The sequence below is a fragment of the Bos mutus genome, chromosome 13 (genome assembly GCF_027580195.1).
Source record: "Bos mutus isolate GX-2022 chromosome 13, NWIPB_WYAK_1.1, whole genome shotgun sequence".
In the NCBI taxonomy this organism is placed as follows: Eukaryota; Metazoa; Chordata; class Mammalia; order Artiodactyla; family Bovidae; genus Bos; species Bos mutus.
Genome location: NC_091629.1, coordinates 63249563 through 63269244, shown reverse-complemented (window position 1 = coordinate 63269244; position 19682 = coordinate 63249563). Strand labels below are relative to the sequence as shown.

Below are 19682 nucleotides of genomic sequence, written 5' to 3'. Positions count from 1 at the left end.
TGAAAGTTCCAGGGGTACGCTGAGCCCTGGAAACAAGTACACAGGTCAACAGTGTTTCCCTTTAGACAGATGACACCTGCTGGGTGTGGGGCAGAATGAGGGATGGAAAGAAGTCAGTGACATAGTGAGTCTTAGGGCACTTGGTGTGGGTTTTCCCTCCTTCACTAAGGGAGTAACAGTGATCTGCTCTGAAGCTGTACAGAAAGGACAAGGTTCCTGCCTTCCTGGGGGCAGGTGTCAAGGACATGCCTTGTTCCCTAGGGTGATGTGTCAAGTGCTGTGACAGGAGGAGTCAGAGGTCCAAGGGGTGCAGAGACAGCCCAGCTGCAGAGAAGAGTGTGAAGAAATGCTCGCTCAGAGCAGAGGCCTCTGAAGATCTCACCTGATCCAAGACCTTGCACTCTTCTCTACACAAGAAGTTTCGAGAAATTCCTAACGTAGACCCTTTGTTGCTGTTGTTTAGTTCCTAAGTCACGTCCAGCTCTTTTGCAACCCCATGGACTATAGCCCTCCAGGCTCCTCTATCCATGGAATCTCCCAGTCAAGAATACTTAAGTGGGTTCCCGATTTTCTTCTCGAGGAGATCTTCCCAACCCAGGGATCAAACCTGCATTTCCTGCATTGGCAGGCAGATTCTTTACCGCTGAGCCACCAATGAAGCCCAGTGGAGACCTGTGAAGGGCGGGGAGAGGGAAAAAACTATTAGGTATCCACTTTAAATGCCCAGAGGCTCAGGAATTTTGAGGTGATTCAAATTAACAAAACAGATCCATTTAACATGACATGAGACACCTTTTAACCCATGGTGGATATTTTAATAGATCGCATCTAAAAAGCATGTGGGATGAAGCGAGCCCACAGTTACAGTCATTTGACAGGCAGTCCACATATACTGGCCACTGCGGGAGATGTCTGGTCACCTCTGTGGTTTGGGTGATTTCAGATTTGATGGTGAAGTAGTCTTGTTTTATCTTGATCTATCCTAGTCACAGCTGCATGGTCTGGGGTTGGTGTTCTATGGAGTTGGCAGGAAAACACCAAGGCCTGGCCACTTCCCAGCTCTCACAAGACGGTCTTCTCTTTCTACCAATCATACCTCTAATAATCTGTATCTTCCATTAGATGATGAAAGGTACCCAAATTCTATAATAGTCTCATTTTTAATCTACAGAGTTAAAATTCATTTTAGTTTTTAGTTTAAAACATGAAGGAAAAAGAAAACACAGTGAAGGGTGACTGTCACTTGGGAGTGATCCAGAACTCATCTGAAAGAGGGGCTGACATACCAAACAGTAACAGAAGAAGTCAAGTGAAACCCTCAGCTCGGTTCCTGGTACATGATAATAAGTTATGGACTACACACCCTGAATTCTGAAGGAACTCATACTTAGGAACTCAGTAACAGAAAACATGTTTTATAACCAAATTAAATACTGCTAATTTTACTCCTTTTGTTAAATCCACTCATTTTAACATTAAAAATGACTTGCATTCTTTACAAATTAAAACAAAGACCCCAAATGAAAATATGTTCCAGACATCGACAGGCACCTCCTTTTCTTTATACTCTGCTAAATCCATAAAGGAAAAATTTTCTTAAAAACGCAAAGTATAATCTCAACACACACCCCACTCCCACCCCAACCCTCCAGTTTCTTTCTCTGTGAAGCAGAGTCTCTTGATTACTGGTGGAACAGCTGGCAGCCTTTTCTGTTTCTCCAGCAACCACGACATCAATCACATGGTTTGATGAGAGTTTGGTTTAAAAAAATAATAATAATAACCACAAGGCACATGTTTGGAATCTTCATTTCTAAAGATCCTCCTACTGTGTGCTTTTGCATTTTACAAATTTTGCTATGAAAAAACCTATACAATCCTTATTTGCCAGCCAAACCAGGTCTTCTATGCTGGCGTCTCTCAGAGAACCAATGTCACGGTCCAGTGACCACATTGCAGAGGGATCGAATCGCTGCAGCCGTTTCAACTGTTCAGGTGACAGGCCAGCTCCCAGCATCCCTTCTCCTCCCACCTGTGGGTCCTGCTCGGGAGAAGAATAAACACAGATGAACATCCTCGTGTTAGTAAGAGTGCCTGTGCACCATTTATGTTAAAAGACAAACTGAGTTGTAATTACCACCAATTCCAGAAACAGAAAAATAAGTAAATACCTTTGTGTGTGTGTGTATGTGTGTGTGAGAGAGAGAGAGAGAAATGGACATGCTGCTTTTCTGTATAATAAAGTAGGATAATGGTAAGAGCAGTCCCTTGATGACTGAACTCCTAGGATGGGCTTTACGCTTATCAAGGACCACAACATGCAGAAGGCCTGAGCACCAGTCAGCAACACATGGATTGCAGGTGCAGCTCTGCACATCTTAGCCGTGTGACTTTAGAACAATAACTTACCTGTTTCCTCATCTACCAAACAGATAAAATACTCAGTTCTGAGGCTTAAATAAGGTGATATCATGCCTGACACACAGTGGGCACTCAGTATGTCTGTGGGCCTGACATACTCATGGGCACATCACGAGATGAAAATTCAGCTTTATTTGTCAGACCCTCCCAAAGCTGACAGGAGGCACCTGACAGGAGGCCTCTCTCTGGTCCATACCAATGGGATGATAAAAATTTCTCTTTTTTTGTTGTTTTTTAAATGTACTAGAATATCTAAAGAGATGAGAAAACGAAGGCTGTGCTGATTAGAAGAATAAAGAATCATAAGGAACTGAGTGGTCTGTGCAAACTGCTACTCCAAAAATTACACAAGCCTAACTTAAGGCACCGTTTCACAGATAAATGTTTATGTTACTGAAGATACATTTTCTTAGGCGTCTATCAGAAAACCTACTGTCTACTAACGCATGGTGGGGTTCCATCTCTGGTAGTATACATTGAATATACATGCACTCACTCACACACACACAAAATTGGAGTGAATTCTCAAGTCTTCTTTTCATCTACAATGTAATTATCTTAATTTCTGAGTCTAGAAAGCATCTCCAGATTGCTTTCTAGTTACGTATCCAATTACTTACTAGAATTCTGTCCTGGAAAGTCTGAAGTTAAACGTCCAATGTATCTGAATTAATGTGAGCATTACTACAGATTTAAACCTAGTCTCAAACATCATGGGCAGAAAAATCTAGTCATAAATATATTTTAATAAAAACCTGAACTAAAAGGCAGTGCTAAGTAAAAGAAAGTGCAAGGGAGTTTTTAAAATGTTCTATATTGTATCTAAGAAACCAAAGGAAGAGATTAACCTGCGCTATCTTCCCCCGCTTGGCTACTCTTTTGAATCCCGGTTATCAAAGCCTGTTTGGGCTTTGATATGTCATGAGAAAAAATGCTCACCATTTCCCCAAACCAGAAAAATACAGGACTGAGAGAGGGGAAAAGGGTTTTAGAAACAAAATTCCAAATAACATGAACAAGAGCGACAAGTCAAACATGTATCAAAAATCCACCTGAGTTCTATGGTCATTTACACACATTACTGACTGGGGGACTTTTGCAGAAATTAACACCTGTGGCTGGCAAGTCGTTATGTAAGTGAATACTGATACGTCTCCAGTCAATAACATTTGGATAACAAAATACGTATTAACACATCTCTGGTCAGTAAGAGTAAAGGCCCGGAAATCCTGGATCAGGATGTGAAAACTCCAGATGTTCCAGGACCATCTGGAACGGCTTTCATTGGAAAAACCGCCCTGAGCGCCACAAGATTTGTTTCAAGAGTTTTGCATGACGTATCCCTTCACGTAACTCTGGGTTCATCACTACACTTACGTTCCCGTGACCTACTGGATCACCTGGAGAGAGCTGCCACGGTCCTCACCTGGTGCTGAAGCTGAAGGCCGGGAAACGCCTCGAGGGCCCAGGCAACCTGTTCCTCATTTTCTGCCAGGGTAACAGTGCACGTGCTGTACACCAGCACGCCCCCGGGCTTCAGCAGCTCCACCGCCTGAAGACAAGAGCGGTCAGACCACAGGCGTCAGGAGAGCAAGCACACATTTGAAATGAATATGCAAAATAACATCTGGAGGTGGAATAATTTGCACAGGACATCTACTGAATGCTGGCAGAGGACCTCAGCCTTCTGAAGGGACAAGAAAACCTCCACATAATCGGGCAAAAGGAAAAGGCAAGCGAATGGAATCAGGACGGGCCCTGCACCCTAGGGAGAGAGCTGTGAATGGAGGAGGAGAGATTCCTGCGCCCTGGCAAGTCCCCTCACTGGCGGTGGAAGAACCCATCCAGTCTGTAGCACCCACAGGAGGGGGCCGCTCAGAAGGCTGGCACCTCCAGCCCGTGCTCCTCAGTCTGAGATGTCCATCTGTCAGTTCAGGTGGAGACTGGGTGCAGAAGCTCGGGCTTTGGAGACAGTCCCAGGGAGAGGCCCAGGGTTGGCTGCATGGGGACAGCTTGCAGAGGTGGCATTATGGCAAGTGAGGCTTCGCGCAGCAGCAGCCAGGGCCTGACAGAGAAGCAAGGCACCATCGTCAGGGGGGTGCACCCAAGGAGAGAGGCAGAGAAACCATAAGAGCTGCCTACCCCATGCCTGTTCCCAGGCAACAGGACAATGGTCACACAGGCTCTGGGAGTGGGCGTGTGCCACCAACACCACTGTGGGCTTCACAGGCAGGCCCAGGCCACTGCCACGGCCGAAAGACCTGCAAGCGGGCACTGTCACTCCCCTGCTATCCCGGGAACAAGCAACGGCCACCACACCTGCACCCCCGTAACGAGGGAACGAGGGCCAGCATGTACTGAGCAAACAGGCAGCAAGCATCCACCCCCTCGATTCCAGACAACACAGAGGAGTAGACGGACCCAACCTCTCTTCTCACAAAAACACCAAAACCACAACAAACTGCCGAACCACTGCCAACGTGAAAGGACTGGAACCTACCAGTAAAGAGAGTCTGCTTCCAAAGACAAGGAGGAGGCCACAGCGAGACGGCAGGAGGGGCGCTTTTGCAACATAAATCCCATACCCACTGGTGGGGGATCCACCAACTAGAAAATAATTATATAGCAGAGGTTTCCCACAGGGTGAAAGTTTTGAGCATCATGTCAGACTCCCCAGCCTGAGGGTCTGGCATCAAGAGGAGCAGCCCCCAGGATATCTGCTTTGAAAGCCAGCAAGGCTTGAATGCAGGATCTGCACGGGATGGGGGAAAACAGAGACTTCAGTCCCGGCGGACACACGCAGATTTCAGGTGCACTGGGACCCAGCGCAAAGCAGTGCCTCCACAGAAGCCTCGGCCGGACCCACCTGAGGGTTGTGGAGGGTCTCCTGGGGAGGCGGGGGTTGCTGTGGCTCCCTATGGGAGCAAGGTCACTGGTGGCAGAGACGCCAGGGAATACCGATTGGTGTAAGCTCTCCAGGAGGTCTTTTAGCACCAAGACCTGGCCCTGCCCAACAGCCTACAGTGTTGGAACATCTCCAACCAAACCACCAGCAAGACAGGAACACACAGACTCACCACCCATCAGCAGACAGGACGCCTGAAGCCATACGGAGCTTACCCACAATACTAAATGGAATAAGCCCAACAGAGAAAGACAGATATCGTATGACATCAGTTAGTGTGGAATCCAAAAAAATGATACAAAGGAATTTACGTAAAAACAGAAACAGACTCACAGACTTCAAAAGCAAATCTATTACCAAAGGGGAAAGGCAGCAGGGAGGGATATACCAGGAGGTGGAATTAACATATACATATTACTATATATAATACATAATCAGCCAGGGACTACCATATAGCACAGGAACCCTATCAATATTCTGCAATAACTTACATGGGAAAAGAATATGAAAAATAGTAGATATATGTATAACTGATTCACTTTTCTGTACACGTGAAACACAACATTGTAAATCGACTGTACTCCAACACAAAATAAAAAAGGACACATGCACTCCCGTGTTCATAGCAGCGCTACTTACAATAGCCAAGGCACAGAGGCAACATCAACAGAGCAATGGATAGAGGTGTGGCACATATACACAGGTCAGATTTCACAAACAAACAGTTACCAAAGGGGAAAGGTGGAAAGTGAAGTGAAGTGAAGTCGCTCAGTCATGTCCAAGTCTTTGTGACCCCGTGGACTGTAGCCCACCAGGCTCCTCCGTCCACGGGATTCTCCAGGCAAGAATACTGGAGTGGGTTGCCATTTCCTTCTCCAGGAGATCTTCCCAACCCAGGGATCGAACTTAGGTCTCCTGCATTGCAGGCGGACGCTTTAACCTCTGAACCACCAGGGAAAGGTGGAAGGGAGGGATAAATTAGGAGTTTGGATTAACACCTTGGAAAAGACCCTGATGCTGGGAACGATTGAAGGTAGGAGGAGAAGAGGACGACAGAGGATGAGACAGTTGGATGGCATCACCGACTCCATGGACATGAGTTTGAGCGAGCTCCGGGAGTTTGTGAAGGACAAGGAAGCCTGACGTGCTGCAGTCCATGGGGTCGCAAAGCATAAGACACAACTGAGCGACTGAACTGACTGAATGACTAGGATTAATATACACACACTACTATACGTAAGATGGGTTTCCCAGGTAGCACAGTGGTAAAGAATCCACCTGCCAAGGCAGAAGGCAAGGATTAGATCCCTGGGTCAGGAAGATCCCCTGGAGAAGGAAATGGCAACCGGCCCCAGTATTCTCACCTGAGAAATCCCATAGACAGAGGAGCCTGGCAGGATACAGTCCGTGGGGTCGATAAAGAGTTGGATATGACTGAGCAACTAAACAACTATATATGTAAATAATCAACAACGACCTACTGTACAGCACAGGGAACTCTGCTCAATGTTATATGGCAGCCAGGATGGGAGGGGAGTCTAGGAGAGAATGGATACATCTGTATGGATGGCTGAGTCCCTTTGCTGCGCACCTGAAACCATCACAACATTGTTAACTGGCTATACCCCAATGCAAAATAAAAAGTATCCAAAGAAAAATATGATTATTGAAAAAAAACAATGTTCCAGACCAGATGCATTTCATTAGTTCAGAGCTGTTTCAGCCCATCTGGACCAAGACTTTTCCCAAATATGATCATTCAGTTTCATGGGTTTGCTGCTACTGCTAAGTCACTTCAGTTGTGTCCGACTCTGTGCGACCCCAGAGACAGCAGCCCACCAGGCGTCCCCGTCCCTGGGATTCTCCAGGCAAGAACACTGGAGTGGGTTGCCATTTTCTTCTCCAATGCATGAAAGTGAAGTCGCTCAGTCGTGTCCGACCCTCAGCGACCCCTTGGACTGCAGCCTTCCAGGCTCCTCCATCCATGGGATTTTCCAGGCAAGAGTACTGGAGTGGGGTGCCACTGCCTTCTCTGTTCATGGGTTTAGATACCATTTTTATGCTGAAAATTCACCATTTTAAGGTGAGACTCCTTTTTGATTTCTGTTCCCATATATTCAACTGCTTTCTCAATATTTTTCCCATCCCACACTGAACGCCTACCTTCCTCTGAAGCCTCCTGGAGAAGGATCCCCCCGTCCTTCCTGGGGTACAGGCCCCAACCCTGGATCATCTTTTGCGCCTCTTTCCCTCACGTTCCTGTCCGTCCAGTAAATCCTCTTGCCTCTAGCTTCAGAACAGACCCAGGAGTCTCACGACTGCCACTGCTGCCACTCTGCTCCTAGTTTCATGATTTTTTTTTACCTGGATTATTCCAACTGTTTCCCACCTGCTTTGTTCCCTGCCCTCCTCCCATCTATTCTCAACACAGCAGCCCAAGTGGTGCTTTTAAAACTGCCTCTTCGCAGCTCAAAACCCTTCCCTGGGGAGTTCCCTGGTGGCCAAGGACTCTGCACTTTCATAGCTGGGGCCCGGGTTCAATCCCTGGTCAGGAACTAAAACCATGCATGCCTCAAGGGACGGCCAAGAGAACAAAAAACCCTTCCAGTATTCCTTGTCATCACTTGGAGTCAAAGCTCATGGCCTCAGAGTGGCCCTCCCGACGTATGTACAGCAGCCCCTTGCAGCCTTCCCCTCTGTGTGCCTGGCTTGTCCTGCCTGAGCCCCACCAGCCTCTGCGGTTCTGGCTGGTGCGGCACCCCTGACAGCAGCAGCCCAGAGAGCCTGTTCCTTCCCTGCAGGGCTTGCTCCCTGCGCATCATCCATGTCTCTCTGCTTCCACTTTGGGTGCCCCCCCCACCAGCTCCTCTCTTCAGTTTGCTCCATAGGGTCACACCTTGGATACACAAAATCACTTACTCATCTCTCTGTTTATATTCCTCCCCAGTTAGAAATGCAGGTAGCACTATTGGTAAAGAACCCGCCTGCCAATGCAGGAGATGTAAGAGATGCAGATTCAATCCCTGGGTCAGGAAGATCCCCTGGAGGAGGGCACGGCAACGCACTCCAGTATTCTTGCCTGGAGAATCCCATGGACAGAGAAGCCTGGCAGGCTCTACTGCATGGTGCTGCAAAGAGTCGGACACAACTGAAGCGACTTGCAAAGCACAGTACCAGTTAGAAGAGAGACCCCATGTAAGCTCTAATAGACCAGTACCAATGTGTTCTTGCGATTGCTTCAGTTCAAGGAAACTGTATTGTGTTAAAAATTGTAAAAATTACTGTGAAGATTCATTTAGCAAACAGAGGTGGACAGAAGGATTTTCTTATGTATCAAAACTTGTCTATAATTATGTCATCTATGTACCAAAAGAACAAATAAATTACTTTAGTTGGAAAAAAATAAAAGAAACCTCATGTAAAAGGGCAAGGGTTAACTATCGTATCATCAGCACCCAGCACTAGCACACAGGAGCTGCCCAGTATGTATTTGTTCAAGAAATAAAGTGTAATATGAAAATGAACCTTCCCCAAATAATTAAAGCTTTTTTCAAATCCCTAAATTTTTAAAAAATGTTAATGAAAATTTTAAAAAATGTTAATGAAAATCTTAAAAAAAAAAGCATATACTAGTATCTCTTAACCATAGTAGACCAATCAAAATTTAAACTTTGCTAGCTGCTATTTGAGCATATTACATGGCTTTTCTCAACAAATCTTATCACTGCCAGAGGAATGGTTCCGGTCTCCAGTGAGGCAACCCCATCAGGTGGAGGCACCCTCCCCATTTCTCAGTCATGAAACCCAGGTATCCAGAGTAACTGATGCAGAGACACCGTATCCAGTCTCAACTCCCACCCTCACCCAAAGGCTCATGTGCTGGATTTTATTCTCTCTTGCACATGGTCAGGGGCTCCTTGTCACTAAGACCAACACATCTCCTCCCAGTGGCCTCTTAAAATGCCTAAAGGAGCTGAAACAAACAAAAAGCCAAGTCTCTTAAAACAGCGTCCTAATTTATCCTTGGCCTTCCCTGGTGGCTCAGCAGTCAAGAATCTGCTTGCCAATGCAGGAGACACGGGTCTGATCCCTGGGCCAAGAAGATCCCCTGGGGAAGGAAACGGCTACCCACTCCAGTATTCTTGCCTGGGAAATCCCATGGACAGAGGAGTCTGGCAGGCTATAGTCCATGGGGTCGCAAAGAGTCATACATGACTTAGTGACTAAACAACAGGAGCAACAAAATTTTACCCAAACGTCAAAGTGGGTTGTAGCTATAAGCAAAGCTTCTTTTTCTCTGCTTGCTGTTTCAACTTCCAGGATGCGTTCTCTCAAGACCATATAGAAGAGAAAGAATCCACTGCAACAATCCACTCCCAGTGCCACTTTTGGGTAGGAAAGGAGACACCAGGAGTGCTGAAGAGAAAGGCACTCAAAGACAACTCCAGAGAGGGAGTCATCGGAGCATATCCGCTGTTGTTATAGCCTGTGTGTTTATAATTAGAGAGCTGAGAGGAAATGGCGGGACCGACTTCGATTCAATGCTGTCTGCTTCCTGGGGAATCCATGAAATCATGTTTACAAGGCTGAGAGAAATTCTCACGCGTCTTATCAGGGCCTCCTGTGAGACATCCCGGAGACCAGTCTAACTTGCTATGTCTGCCTGGTCCTTCTACATCCTACACTGGATGCTGTCACGTCCCAGTTTCATGAACGAGTTCACCTCTGTTGGATTTCCCACCTTTAATTCACGAAGATGATTAGGAAGTCTATTAAAAAGCTATTTATTTATCTAATTATTTTTGCCATGCCACACGACATAAGGAATCGTAATTCCCCATTCAGAGACTGAACCTGTGCCCCGCTGCAGGGCAAGCGCAGTCTTAACCACTGGACACCAGGGAAGACTCAAAAGTATTTTACTTTATATCCAAATGTTTTACATCAGTTAGTAACTCTATGTTAACAACCCTCTGTTTTTAAGGTAAAGCAGAATGTTTCAAATTCACTCAATGTCTCAGAGAAGAAATTCAACTACTGCCTGCGATGACAGAATGAGTCAATGTAAAGGAAGACTAGGTCTCTGGTGCTCTCTGTGTGTGGTATGTATAAAACTTACCACTTTAGCCATTTTAAAGTGTAAAATTCAATGGCATTAAGTATTAATATATTCACACTGTTGTACAACCATCACTGTTATCCATCGCCTGAACTCTTCCAAACTGAAACTCTGAACCATGAAACATTAACTCCCGATTCATCCTCCTGCTCCTTCAGCCTCCGGTAACCTATATTCTACTTTCTGTTTCTATGAATTTGCCTTTTCTAGACACTATATAAATGAATCACACACACCATTTGGTCCTTTTGTGTCTGGCTTATATAATTCAGCATAATATGTTCAAAATTCATCCATGTTGTAGCATGCATCAGAATTTCATTCCTTTCCAAGGCTGGCTAAAATGTCATTGTTTGTACAAACACATTTTACTTATCCATTCATCTACCGATGGACATATGGGTTTTTCCCACATTTTTAATTACTGTGAATAATGCTGCTATGAAAACTGCTCTCAGTCTTTAAAATATCGAACTAGGTCACCTTTCTTCCACAACAAAGTAGCATCACATACCACAGTGAAGAGTTTTCGCTGTAATGGTTGGTAGGACATTACTTCTTTCAAAGTCCAAGTACATGCCATGTTTGGCCTCTGTCCCATTCCACTGCAGGGAGCATCGAGAAGAATTCGGTCAAACGATTCTGGTAAGAATGGAGGTTCTCCTGTAAAGAAAATTATAAACATATTTGTAGAAGGGCACAGACAGCGCCAGCACGCTAGGAATTCCACCAGAGGGCTCCAGGATATTTCTATGCTGTCCTGGGGGGTGGGGGGTGGCACAGTGAGCTTCTGCAACTAGGAAACCCATCAGTGGGTGCCAGAACCCACCCCGCTGTTCTATGAGGATGCAAATACCACCCCCCCGACATACATACTGGGAAACCTATCAGTGCTAGGATCTGCCCACGGCATCCCAGGAGGGCACGAACAGCTCCCCTAAGACATTTCCCCAGAAGATGGGCTGAAACCACAGCTGAACCTCAGGGGCTGTGTGAGTAAGAAGGAAGAGCTGAAATCCCTCCTCACAGCTGCTCAAACTGCGAAGTCACATCTCTGTGGACAGCTTCCTAAACTCAGCACCTACAAAACATCCAAACTGCTCCTGCAGCTGGGACGGGTCTGGCTCTAGCAGCCATGGGTCCAAGACTGAACCAGGAAGAGGCAGAAAATAAGAACAGACCAATCGCAAGTAATGAAATTGAAAGTATAATTAGAAATCTTCCAACAAACAAAAAAGTCCAGAACCAGATGGCTTCATAGGTGAATTCTATTGAATATTTAGAGAAGAGCTGACATTGCTCCTTCTGAAAATCTTCCAAAAAACTGCAGAGGAAGGAACACTTTCTAGGCTCAGTCTGTGAGGCCACCATTAGACAAGTGTTAGTTGTGTCTGACTCTTTGTGAACTCATGGACTGTAGTCCACCAGGCTCCTCTGCCCATGGGGTTTTCCAGGCAAGAATACTGGAGTGGGCAGCCATTCCCTTCTCCAGGGGACCTTCTTGATCCAGGGATGGAACCTGGGTCTCCTACATTGGCAGGTGGATTCTTTATCATCTGAGCCACCTGAAAGCAAAATGTGTAAAAGTCGCTCAGTTGTGTCTGACTCATTGCAACCCCATGGACTGTAGCTGGTTAGGCTTCTCTGTCCATGGGATTTTCCAGGCAAGAACACTGGAGTGGGTTGCCATTTCCTTCTCCCCTTCAGACAAAGATACCATGAAAAGAGACAATTACAGGCCAGTATCACTGATGAATACTGACGCAAAAATCCTCAACAAAATATTAGCAAATCAAATCCAGCAACACAGTAAAAGGACCATACACCATGATCAAGTGGGATTTATCCCAGGGAAATAAGGATTTGTCAATATCCACAGATCAGTCAGTGTGATATATATAACATTAAAAAATTAAAGAATAAAACCATGTGATCATCTCTATAGATACAGAAAAAGCTTTCAACAAAATTCAACATTCATTTATGAGAAAAACTCTCCAGAATGTGGGCACAGAGGGAACATATCTCAACATGAGAACGATCATATATGACAAACCCACAACAAACATCATACTCAATGGTGAAAAACTGAAAGCATTTCCACTAAGATCAGGAACAAAACAAAGATGTCCACCCTGGCCACTATTATTCAACATAGTTTTGGAAGTCCTAGCCATTGCAAGCAGAGAGGAAAAAGAAATACAAAGCATCCAAATTGGAAAAGAAGTATGACTGACACTGCAGATGACGTGATACTATACGTACAAAATTCTAAAGATCCCACCAGAAAGCTACTACAGCTCATCAATGAATTCAGTAAAGCTGCAGGATACCAAAGTAATACACCGAAATCTCTTGCATTCTTGGACTTCCTTTGTGGCACAGTGGATAAGAAGCCGCCTGTCAATGCAGGGGACATGGGTTTGATCCCATGTGGGTCTGGGAAGACTCCACATGCTACAGAGCAACCAAGCCCGTCTGCCACAACTACTGAAGGCTCCATGCTCTCGGGCCAGCGAGCTGCAACTCCTCGAGTCTGCACACTGCAACTACTGAAGCCCGCACGCCTAGAGCCTGTGCTCCACGAGAAGGGAAGCCAGCACAGTGAGTCGCCTGCGCACTGCAGCAGAGAGTGGCCCTGCTCTCGGCAATTACACAGAGCCCACGTGCAGCAACAAAGACCCAGTGCAGCCAAAAATGAATAAATACAGCAGCGTGGACGTCTCACACACACACACAAAAGAAATCTCTTGCATTCTTATACACTAACAATGAAAGATCAGAAATAGACATTAAGGACACAATCCCATTCACCAGCACATCAAAAAGAGTAAAATACCTAGGAATATATCTACCTAACGAAGCAGAAGACCTGTACTCAGAAACTATAAGATACTGATGAACAAAATCAGAGATGACCTAAACAAATGAAAACATATACCATGTTCTTGGATTGGAAGAATCAATACTGTGAAAATGACTATACTACCCAAAGCAACCCCCAGACTTAATGCAATTCCTATCAAATTACCAATGACATTTTTCACAGAACTAGAACAAAAAATTTTACAATCTGTATAAAAACAAAAAAGACCCTGAATAGCCAAAGCAATCTTCAGAAAGAAAAACAGCAGGAAGGCCCTGGCTTCAGACTATACTACAAAGCTATAGTCATCAAAACAGTATGATACTGGAACAAAAACCTGAAATATAAATCAATGGAACAAGACAAAGTCTGGAGCTAAACCCACATACCTATGGTCACCTAATCTGTAACAAAAGAGGTAAGAGTATACAATGAAGAAAAGACAGCCCCTTCAATTAGTGGTGCTGGGAAAACTAGCCACTTACATGTAAAAGAATGAAGTTAGAACACTTCCCTAATATCAGACACAAAAATAAACTCAAAATGGATTCAAGACCTTAATGTAAGGCCAGGCACTATAAAACTCGTAGAGAAAAACATAGGCAGAACACTCTTTGACATAAATTGCAGCAATATCTTTTTCAATCCACCTTCTAGAGTAATGAAAATAAAAACAAAAATAAACAAGTGGGACCTAAATAAACTTAAAAGCTTTTGCATACCAAAAGAAACCATAAAAAAAACACAGCCCTCATAATGGGAGACAATATTTGCAAACGAAGCAACTGACAAGGGATTAATTGCCAAACTATACAAATAGCTCCTGTAGCTCAATATTAAAAAAAAAAAAAAACAATCCAAGTAAAATATGAGCAGAAGACCTAAAAAGACATTTCTCCAAAGAAGACATACAGTGGCCAAAAAGATGGTCAACATGGCTCACTCATTATTAGAGAAACACAAATCAAAAATAGTGAGGTTGTCACTTCAAACCAGTCTGAATACCCATCATAAAAAAAAAATCTACAAACAATAAATGCTGGAGAAGGCATGGAAAAAAGGGACACCCTCTTCCCTGTTGGTAGGAATGTAAATTGGTATAGCCAATACTGAGAACAGTATGGAGGTTCCTTAAAAGACTAAAAATAGAACCACCATACGACCCAGCAATCCCACTCATCGGCATATATCCACAGAAAACCATAATTCCAAAAGGTATATGCACCACCTCAATGTTCATCACAGCACTCTTTACAATAGACAAGACATGGAAGCAACCTAAATGTTCATCAACAGAGGAATGGATAAAGATGTGGTACCTATATGCAATGGAATATTACTCAGCCATAAAAAAGAACAAAATTATGCCATTTACATGAATGGGCCTAGAGATTGTCATACTGAGTGAAGTAACAAGTTAGACCCAGAAAGACAAATATGATATTGCTTATACGTGGGATCTAAAAAAAAAAAAAAGTACTAATGAGCTTAGTTACAAAACACAAGTAGTGTTACAGAAGTGAAAAAAAACAAACTCAAAGTTACTAGGGGATAAGGTAGGAGGGATAAATTGGGAGAGTGGTATTGACATATACATACTACTATTTATACCACTAACTAACAAGGTGCTATTGTGCAGCGCAGGGAAGTCAATACTCTGTAATGCCCTATATGGGAAAAAAAAATCTTTAAAAAGGTTGGGTATATGCATTTGTATAACTGAACCACTCTGCTGTACACCTAAAACTAATGGAACCTTGGAAAGGAACTGTGTGTGTGCTATGCCTAGTCGCTCAGTGGTAGCCGACTCTTTGCAATCCCATGGACTGTAGCCCTCCAGGCTCCTCTGTTCATGGGAACTCTCCAGGCAAAAATACTGGAGTGGGTTGCTATGCCCTCCTGCAGGCATGGGTCTTCCTGACTCAGGAGTCAAACCCAGGTTTTCCACACTGCAGGCAGATTTTTTACCATCTGAGCCAACAGAGAAGCCCAAGAATACTAGAGTGGGTGCCTATCCCTTCTCCAGGGGATCTTTCTGATCCAGGAATCAAATCAGGATCTCCTGAATTGCAGGCAGATTCTTTGCCAGCTGAGCTACCATGGAAGTCCTCCCATAAAAGTTTTTTTTTTTTTTTTTAACTTATTTGCTCTCTGCCCTATTAACACAGAAAACTCCTGAGGCAGATGCAATCATCAGGAATTTAAGATCATAATCTAGAATAGAAAGTAATGAGAAACAACTTCTCCATTCAGCCAAGTAGCTGGTTAAGCTGACTGATTTACATGTAAAAAAGTTAAAGATGTCATTATTATTGAATAAACTGATACAGCACAAGCCAAGGTTTAATCAAGCGAGACTTAGCACCCTCAATGTCAGAAGCCACACTTCATCAAAGCTAGGACCTGAAATTAATTCTAGTCGTTCTAAAGGCTGATATTTTCTTAGGAAATCTTACTCCAGACAGCCCCAGAAAGAAAGGGTACCTTTCAGGTTCTAGTCAAACATACCAGTTCTACAATTCCTCGGTCTCCTCACTACTGTAGCCATGAACAAGGCTGTGCTCTAGAACGAGTCTACATATCCCCAAATCCGATCTCCCACGGGTTTCCCTTTGCATTCACTTACATAACTTTCTTCACTCCAACTTCTCATCTGTTTAGTGTTACTGGAGAAAGTCATGAAACCAAATGGGTCTGCTTATGCTCCCTAACTGTAAGATATTACTGCTAACTGATTTTACACTAAGTTAGCTGATTTCCTACAGCACCCACTGCAATGTTTCAAGTCACATCCCAAGAGAACCTTCTGCTTTTCTCTGACTGCAAAGCTATTAGACACAAGCTCTTATCAATTTAACTTTTCTCTATCTACAACCATCCTTGCTTTCTTATCAATTGCCTCCAAAGAAATATCTTATCAAGGTAAGCATTTTAAAATTTATTTTAAAATTTAAAAATTTTTAACAACTTATTGACCAAAGACTTATTAATACATCTTTTGTTACCTGAATGTTATTGACCAGAAACTTAACAAATTGCTGGCCACAGGCATTAGTTTCTACAAAAATTCCCTGGTCAATAATGTGTTAATACACACTGATAAAATCCTCTTGAAAGATATGCCAATTTACACTACCAATAGCATGAGTGTAATTATGTTATAGACCTTTTATTTTCCCCCATTATATGGTCACACTGTCCTTGTTGCCTTTCTACTGGAAGTTACCTTTTTCTCACTGGTTTGTTTAGAAGAGCTCTTTGTATATCAAGGATATTAATCTCACCTTTCTTAAATATTTTACAAATATTCCCCACAATTTGCCATCTGCCATAGGTTTTTAAACATACATCAGTTCAGTTCAGTCGCTCAGTCATGTCTAACTCTTTGCGACCCCATGAATCACAGCACGCCAGGCCTCCCTGTCCATCACCAACTCCTGGAGTTCACTCAGACTCACGTCCAATGAGTCAGTGATGCCATCCAGCCATCTCATCCTCTGTCGTCCCCTTCTCCTCCTGCCCCCAATCCCTCCCAGCATCAGAGTCTTTTCCAATGAGTCAACTCTTCGCATGAGGTGGCCAAAGTACTGGACTTTCAGCTTTAGCATCATTCCTTCCAAAGAAATCCCAGGGCTGATCTCCTTCAGAATGGACTGATTGGATCTCCTTGCAGTCCAAGGGACTCTCAAGAGTCTTCTCCAACACCACAGTTCAAAAGCATCAATTCTTCGGCACTCAGCCTTCTTCACAGTCCAACTCTCACATCCATACATGACCACAGGAAATGTTAGGTATTAAATTTCTCTTTTTTTTTGGGGGGGGGGGGTTCTCATGACACCAGCATGCATTTTTATGTATGTGCCTATGAATGACTGGCATATAAGATTAGTAGCACTATCTTGCTGTACATACAATCAAATGGCTCCTTTCTCCTACCGCTTATGCTAAATACAGTTGATTGCCTTAAATGGAGTCTTATTTTTTTCATTAGAGAGCACCAGGTTATGAAATTGTCAAGCATCAAGCTCTAGATGCAAAGAATATTTCACATTTGGTCATTCATCCTTTAAAACATGTCTGGAGTAGACATTTCTGTACAGTTCAAGCTTAGGGAAGATATTATCATTTTTTCCCCCTGTCATTTCCAACACGATGTGCTTTTTTTTTTTTTTTAATTTTTTTGAGGGCGTCAAAGTACCAGAGTTCAAGAGTATGAAGAGCTGTCATGTAACACTGTTTACACTATTCATATGCAGTGGGTAGTGTTAGAGTGAATGAATGGGCTTGCTCAAAGCAGGTTTATACTTTCTATGACAAAATAATTAAGTGATTAGATCTGCCTTTTTTTTTTTTTCGTTTCATACATGACATTTCACATGTTTCAATGCCATTCTCCCAAATCTTCCCACCCTCTCCCTCTCCCACAGAGTCCATAAGCCTGTTCTATACATCAGTGTCTCTTTTGCTGTCTCGTATACAGGGTTATCGTTACCATCTTTCTAAATTCCATATATATGCGTTAGTATACTGTATTGGTGTTTTTCCTTCTGGCTTACTTCACTCTGTATAATAGGCTCCAGTTTCATCCACCTCATTAGAACTGATTCAAATGTATTCTTTTTAATGGCTGAGTAATACTCCATTGTGTATATGTACCACAGCTTTCTTATCCATTCATCTGCTGATGAACATCTAGGTTGCTTCCATGTCCTGGCTATTATAAACAGTGCTGCGATGAACATTGGGGTACACGTGTCTCTTTCCCTTCTGGTTTCCTCAGTGTGTATGCCCAGCAGTGGGATTGCTGGATCATAAGGCAGTTCTATTTCCAGTTTTTTAAGGAATCTCCACACTGTTCTCCATAGTGGCTGTACTAGTTTGCATTCCCACCAGCAGTGTAAGAGGGTTCCCTTTTCTCCACACCCTCTCCAGCATTTATTATTTGTAGACTTTTGGGTCGCAGCCATTCTGACTGGTGTGAAATGATATCTCATAGTGGTTTTGATTTGCATTTCTCTGATAATGAGTGATGTTGAGCATCTTTTCATGTGTTTGTTAGCCATCTGTATGTCTTCTTTGGAGAAATGTCTATTTAGATCTTTGGCCCATTTTTTGATTGGGTCATTTATTTTTCTGGAGTTGAGCTGTAGGAGTTGCCTGTATATTTTTGAGATTAGTTGTTTGTAAATTTCTCTTTTTCTTTGCTGAGTTCTATGTTTGCTTTCATGCTTCAAAATCCTCCCCCTTATGAAATCAAATAAATGTTCATCTATATCTGCTTCTTGTTACCATCCCAGCCTAATTCCTGACAGTAAGCTTTAATCCATGTCGAAGTTACTTTTGTGTATAATCCTTTCCCCACACTGCAAAAAAAAATCATCTAAGAACTATTTACTGACAAATTTACTTTTCCCTCTAGGTTTGAAATGCTAATTTTATCATATGCTAAATTTATATAGATATTTGAACCTATTTCAAGTTCTGCTCCAAATATGCTCGTAATTAAGCACTATTTTCCTGAGCTCCAAGTTAACCCATTTCTACTCTGCTGTGTGATGCTGAGGTGGGAACTCTGAACTACGATACTTCTTTGCCTGTTGATTTCAAGATTCACCAACAGGAGGCAGAGAAGCAATGAAGGTGGATAGAGGGTGGACAATAAGAGGGGTGGAGGACAGGAGACGATCCTTCCCAAAGGCTTGTTGTTTCTGTCTAAACGACCCCAGGCACAGCGCTTTGCCTCAGCAGCTACAGTTTCCAGCTGTTTCCCTGAAGTATCACAAAGTGGACAGAGCCCCCTGCCTCAAGCGGCAAGTCCCAGCTACCTGAGATCACCTGCTCTCAAGCCTGAGTAGCAGCTAGGGACACCCCTTTCCTTGGAGTTTTGAATCCTGGCTCCAGGGAGCCTCTCCCCTAAACTTTGTGGAGAATCCAGAAATAAACCCGTGCACTTACAGTCAATGAACCTATGGCAAAGAAGGCTAAAATATACAGAGGAAGAAAAATAAAGTTTTCAATAAGTGATTTTGGGAAAACTGGACAACAACATGCAAATGAATGAAGTTAGAACATTTTCTCAAGCTGTATATTTTTTAAAAAACTCAAAGTGGATAAAAGTCCTAAATGTATGATCAGAAACCACAAAACTCCTCTTAGAGAACATAGGTAGTACACTCTTACAGAAAGCTTAGCAATTTTGTTTCACCTCAGCCAAGAAAAACAAAAGCAAAAGTAAACCAATGGGACCTAATCAAACCTAAAAGCTACTGGCACAGAAAAAACTACCAACAAAACGAAAAGACAACCCATTGGAGTAAACGAGCTGTCTCATAAGGGTTAAAATCCAAAGTACACAATGAACTCATAAAACT

General features: G+C 43.5%; 1 protein-coding gene across 3 annotated transcripts in view; it reads right to left on the bottom strand.

The window, feature by feature from the left end:
* NSUN6 (NOP2/Sun RNA methyltransferase 6) overlaps positions 1 to 19682 on the bottom strand; it is an 82797-nt gene that overhangs the window by 681 nt on the left and 62434 nt on the right. For all 3 annotated transcript variants that reach the window (XM_070381892.1, XM_005891928.3, XM_070381893.1), the window contains exons 9-11: positions 10960 to 11108; positions 3848 to 3973; positions 383 to 2041 (exon numbers count right to left, since the gene is read on the bottom strand). In XM_070381892.1, the coding sequence (XP_070237993.1) occupies positions 1826 to 2041; positions 3848 to 3973; positions 10960 to 11108 (491 nt within the window). In that variant the 3' untranslated portion in view covers positions 383 to 1825. The remainder of the gene's footprint in view (positions 1 to 382; positions 2042 to 3847; positions 3974 to 10959; positions 11109 to 19682) is intronic.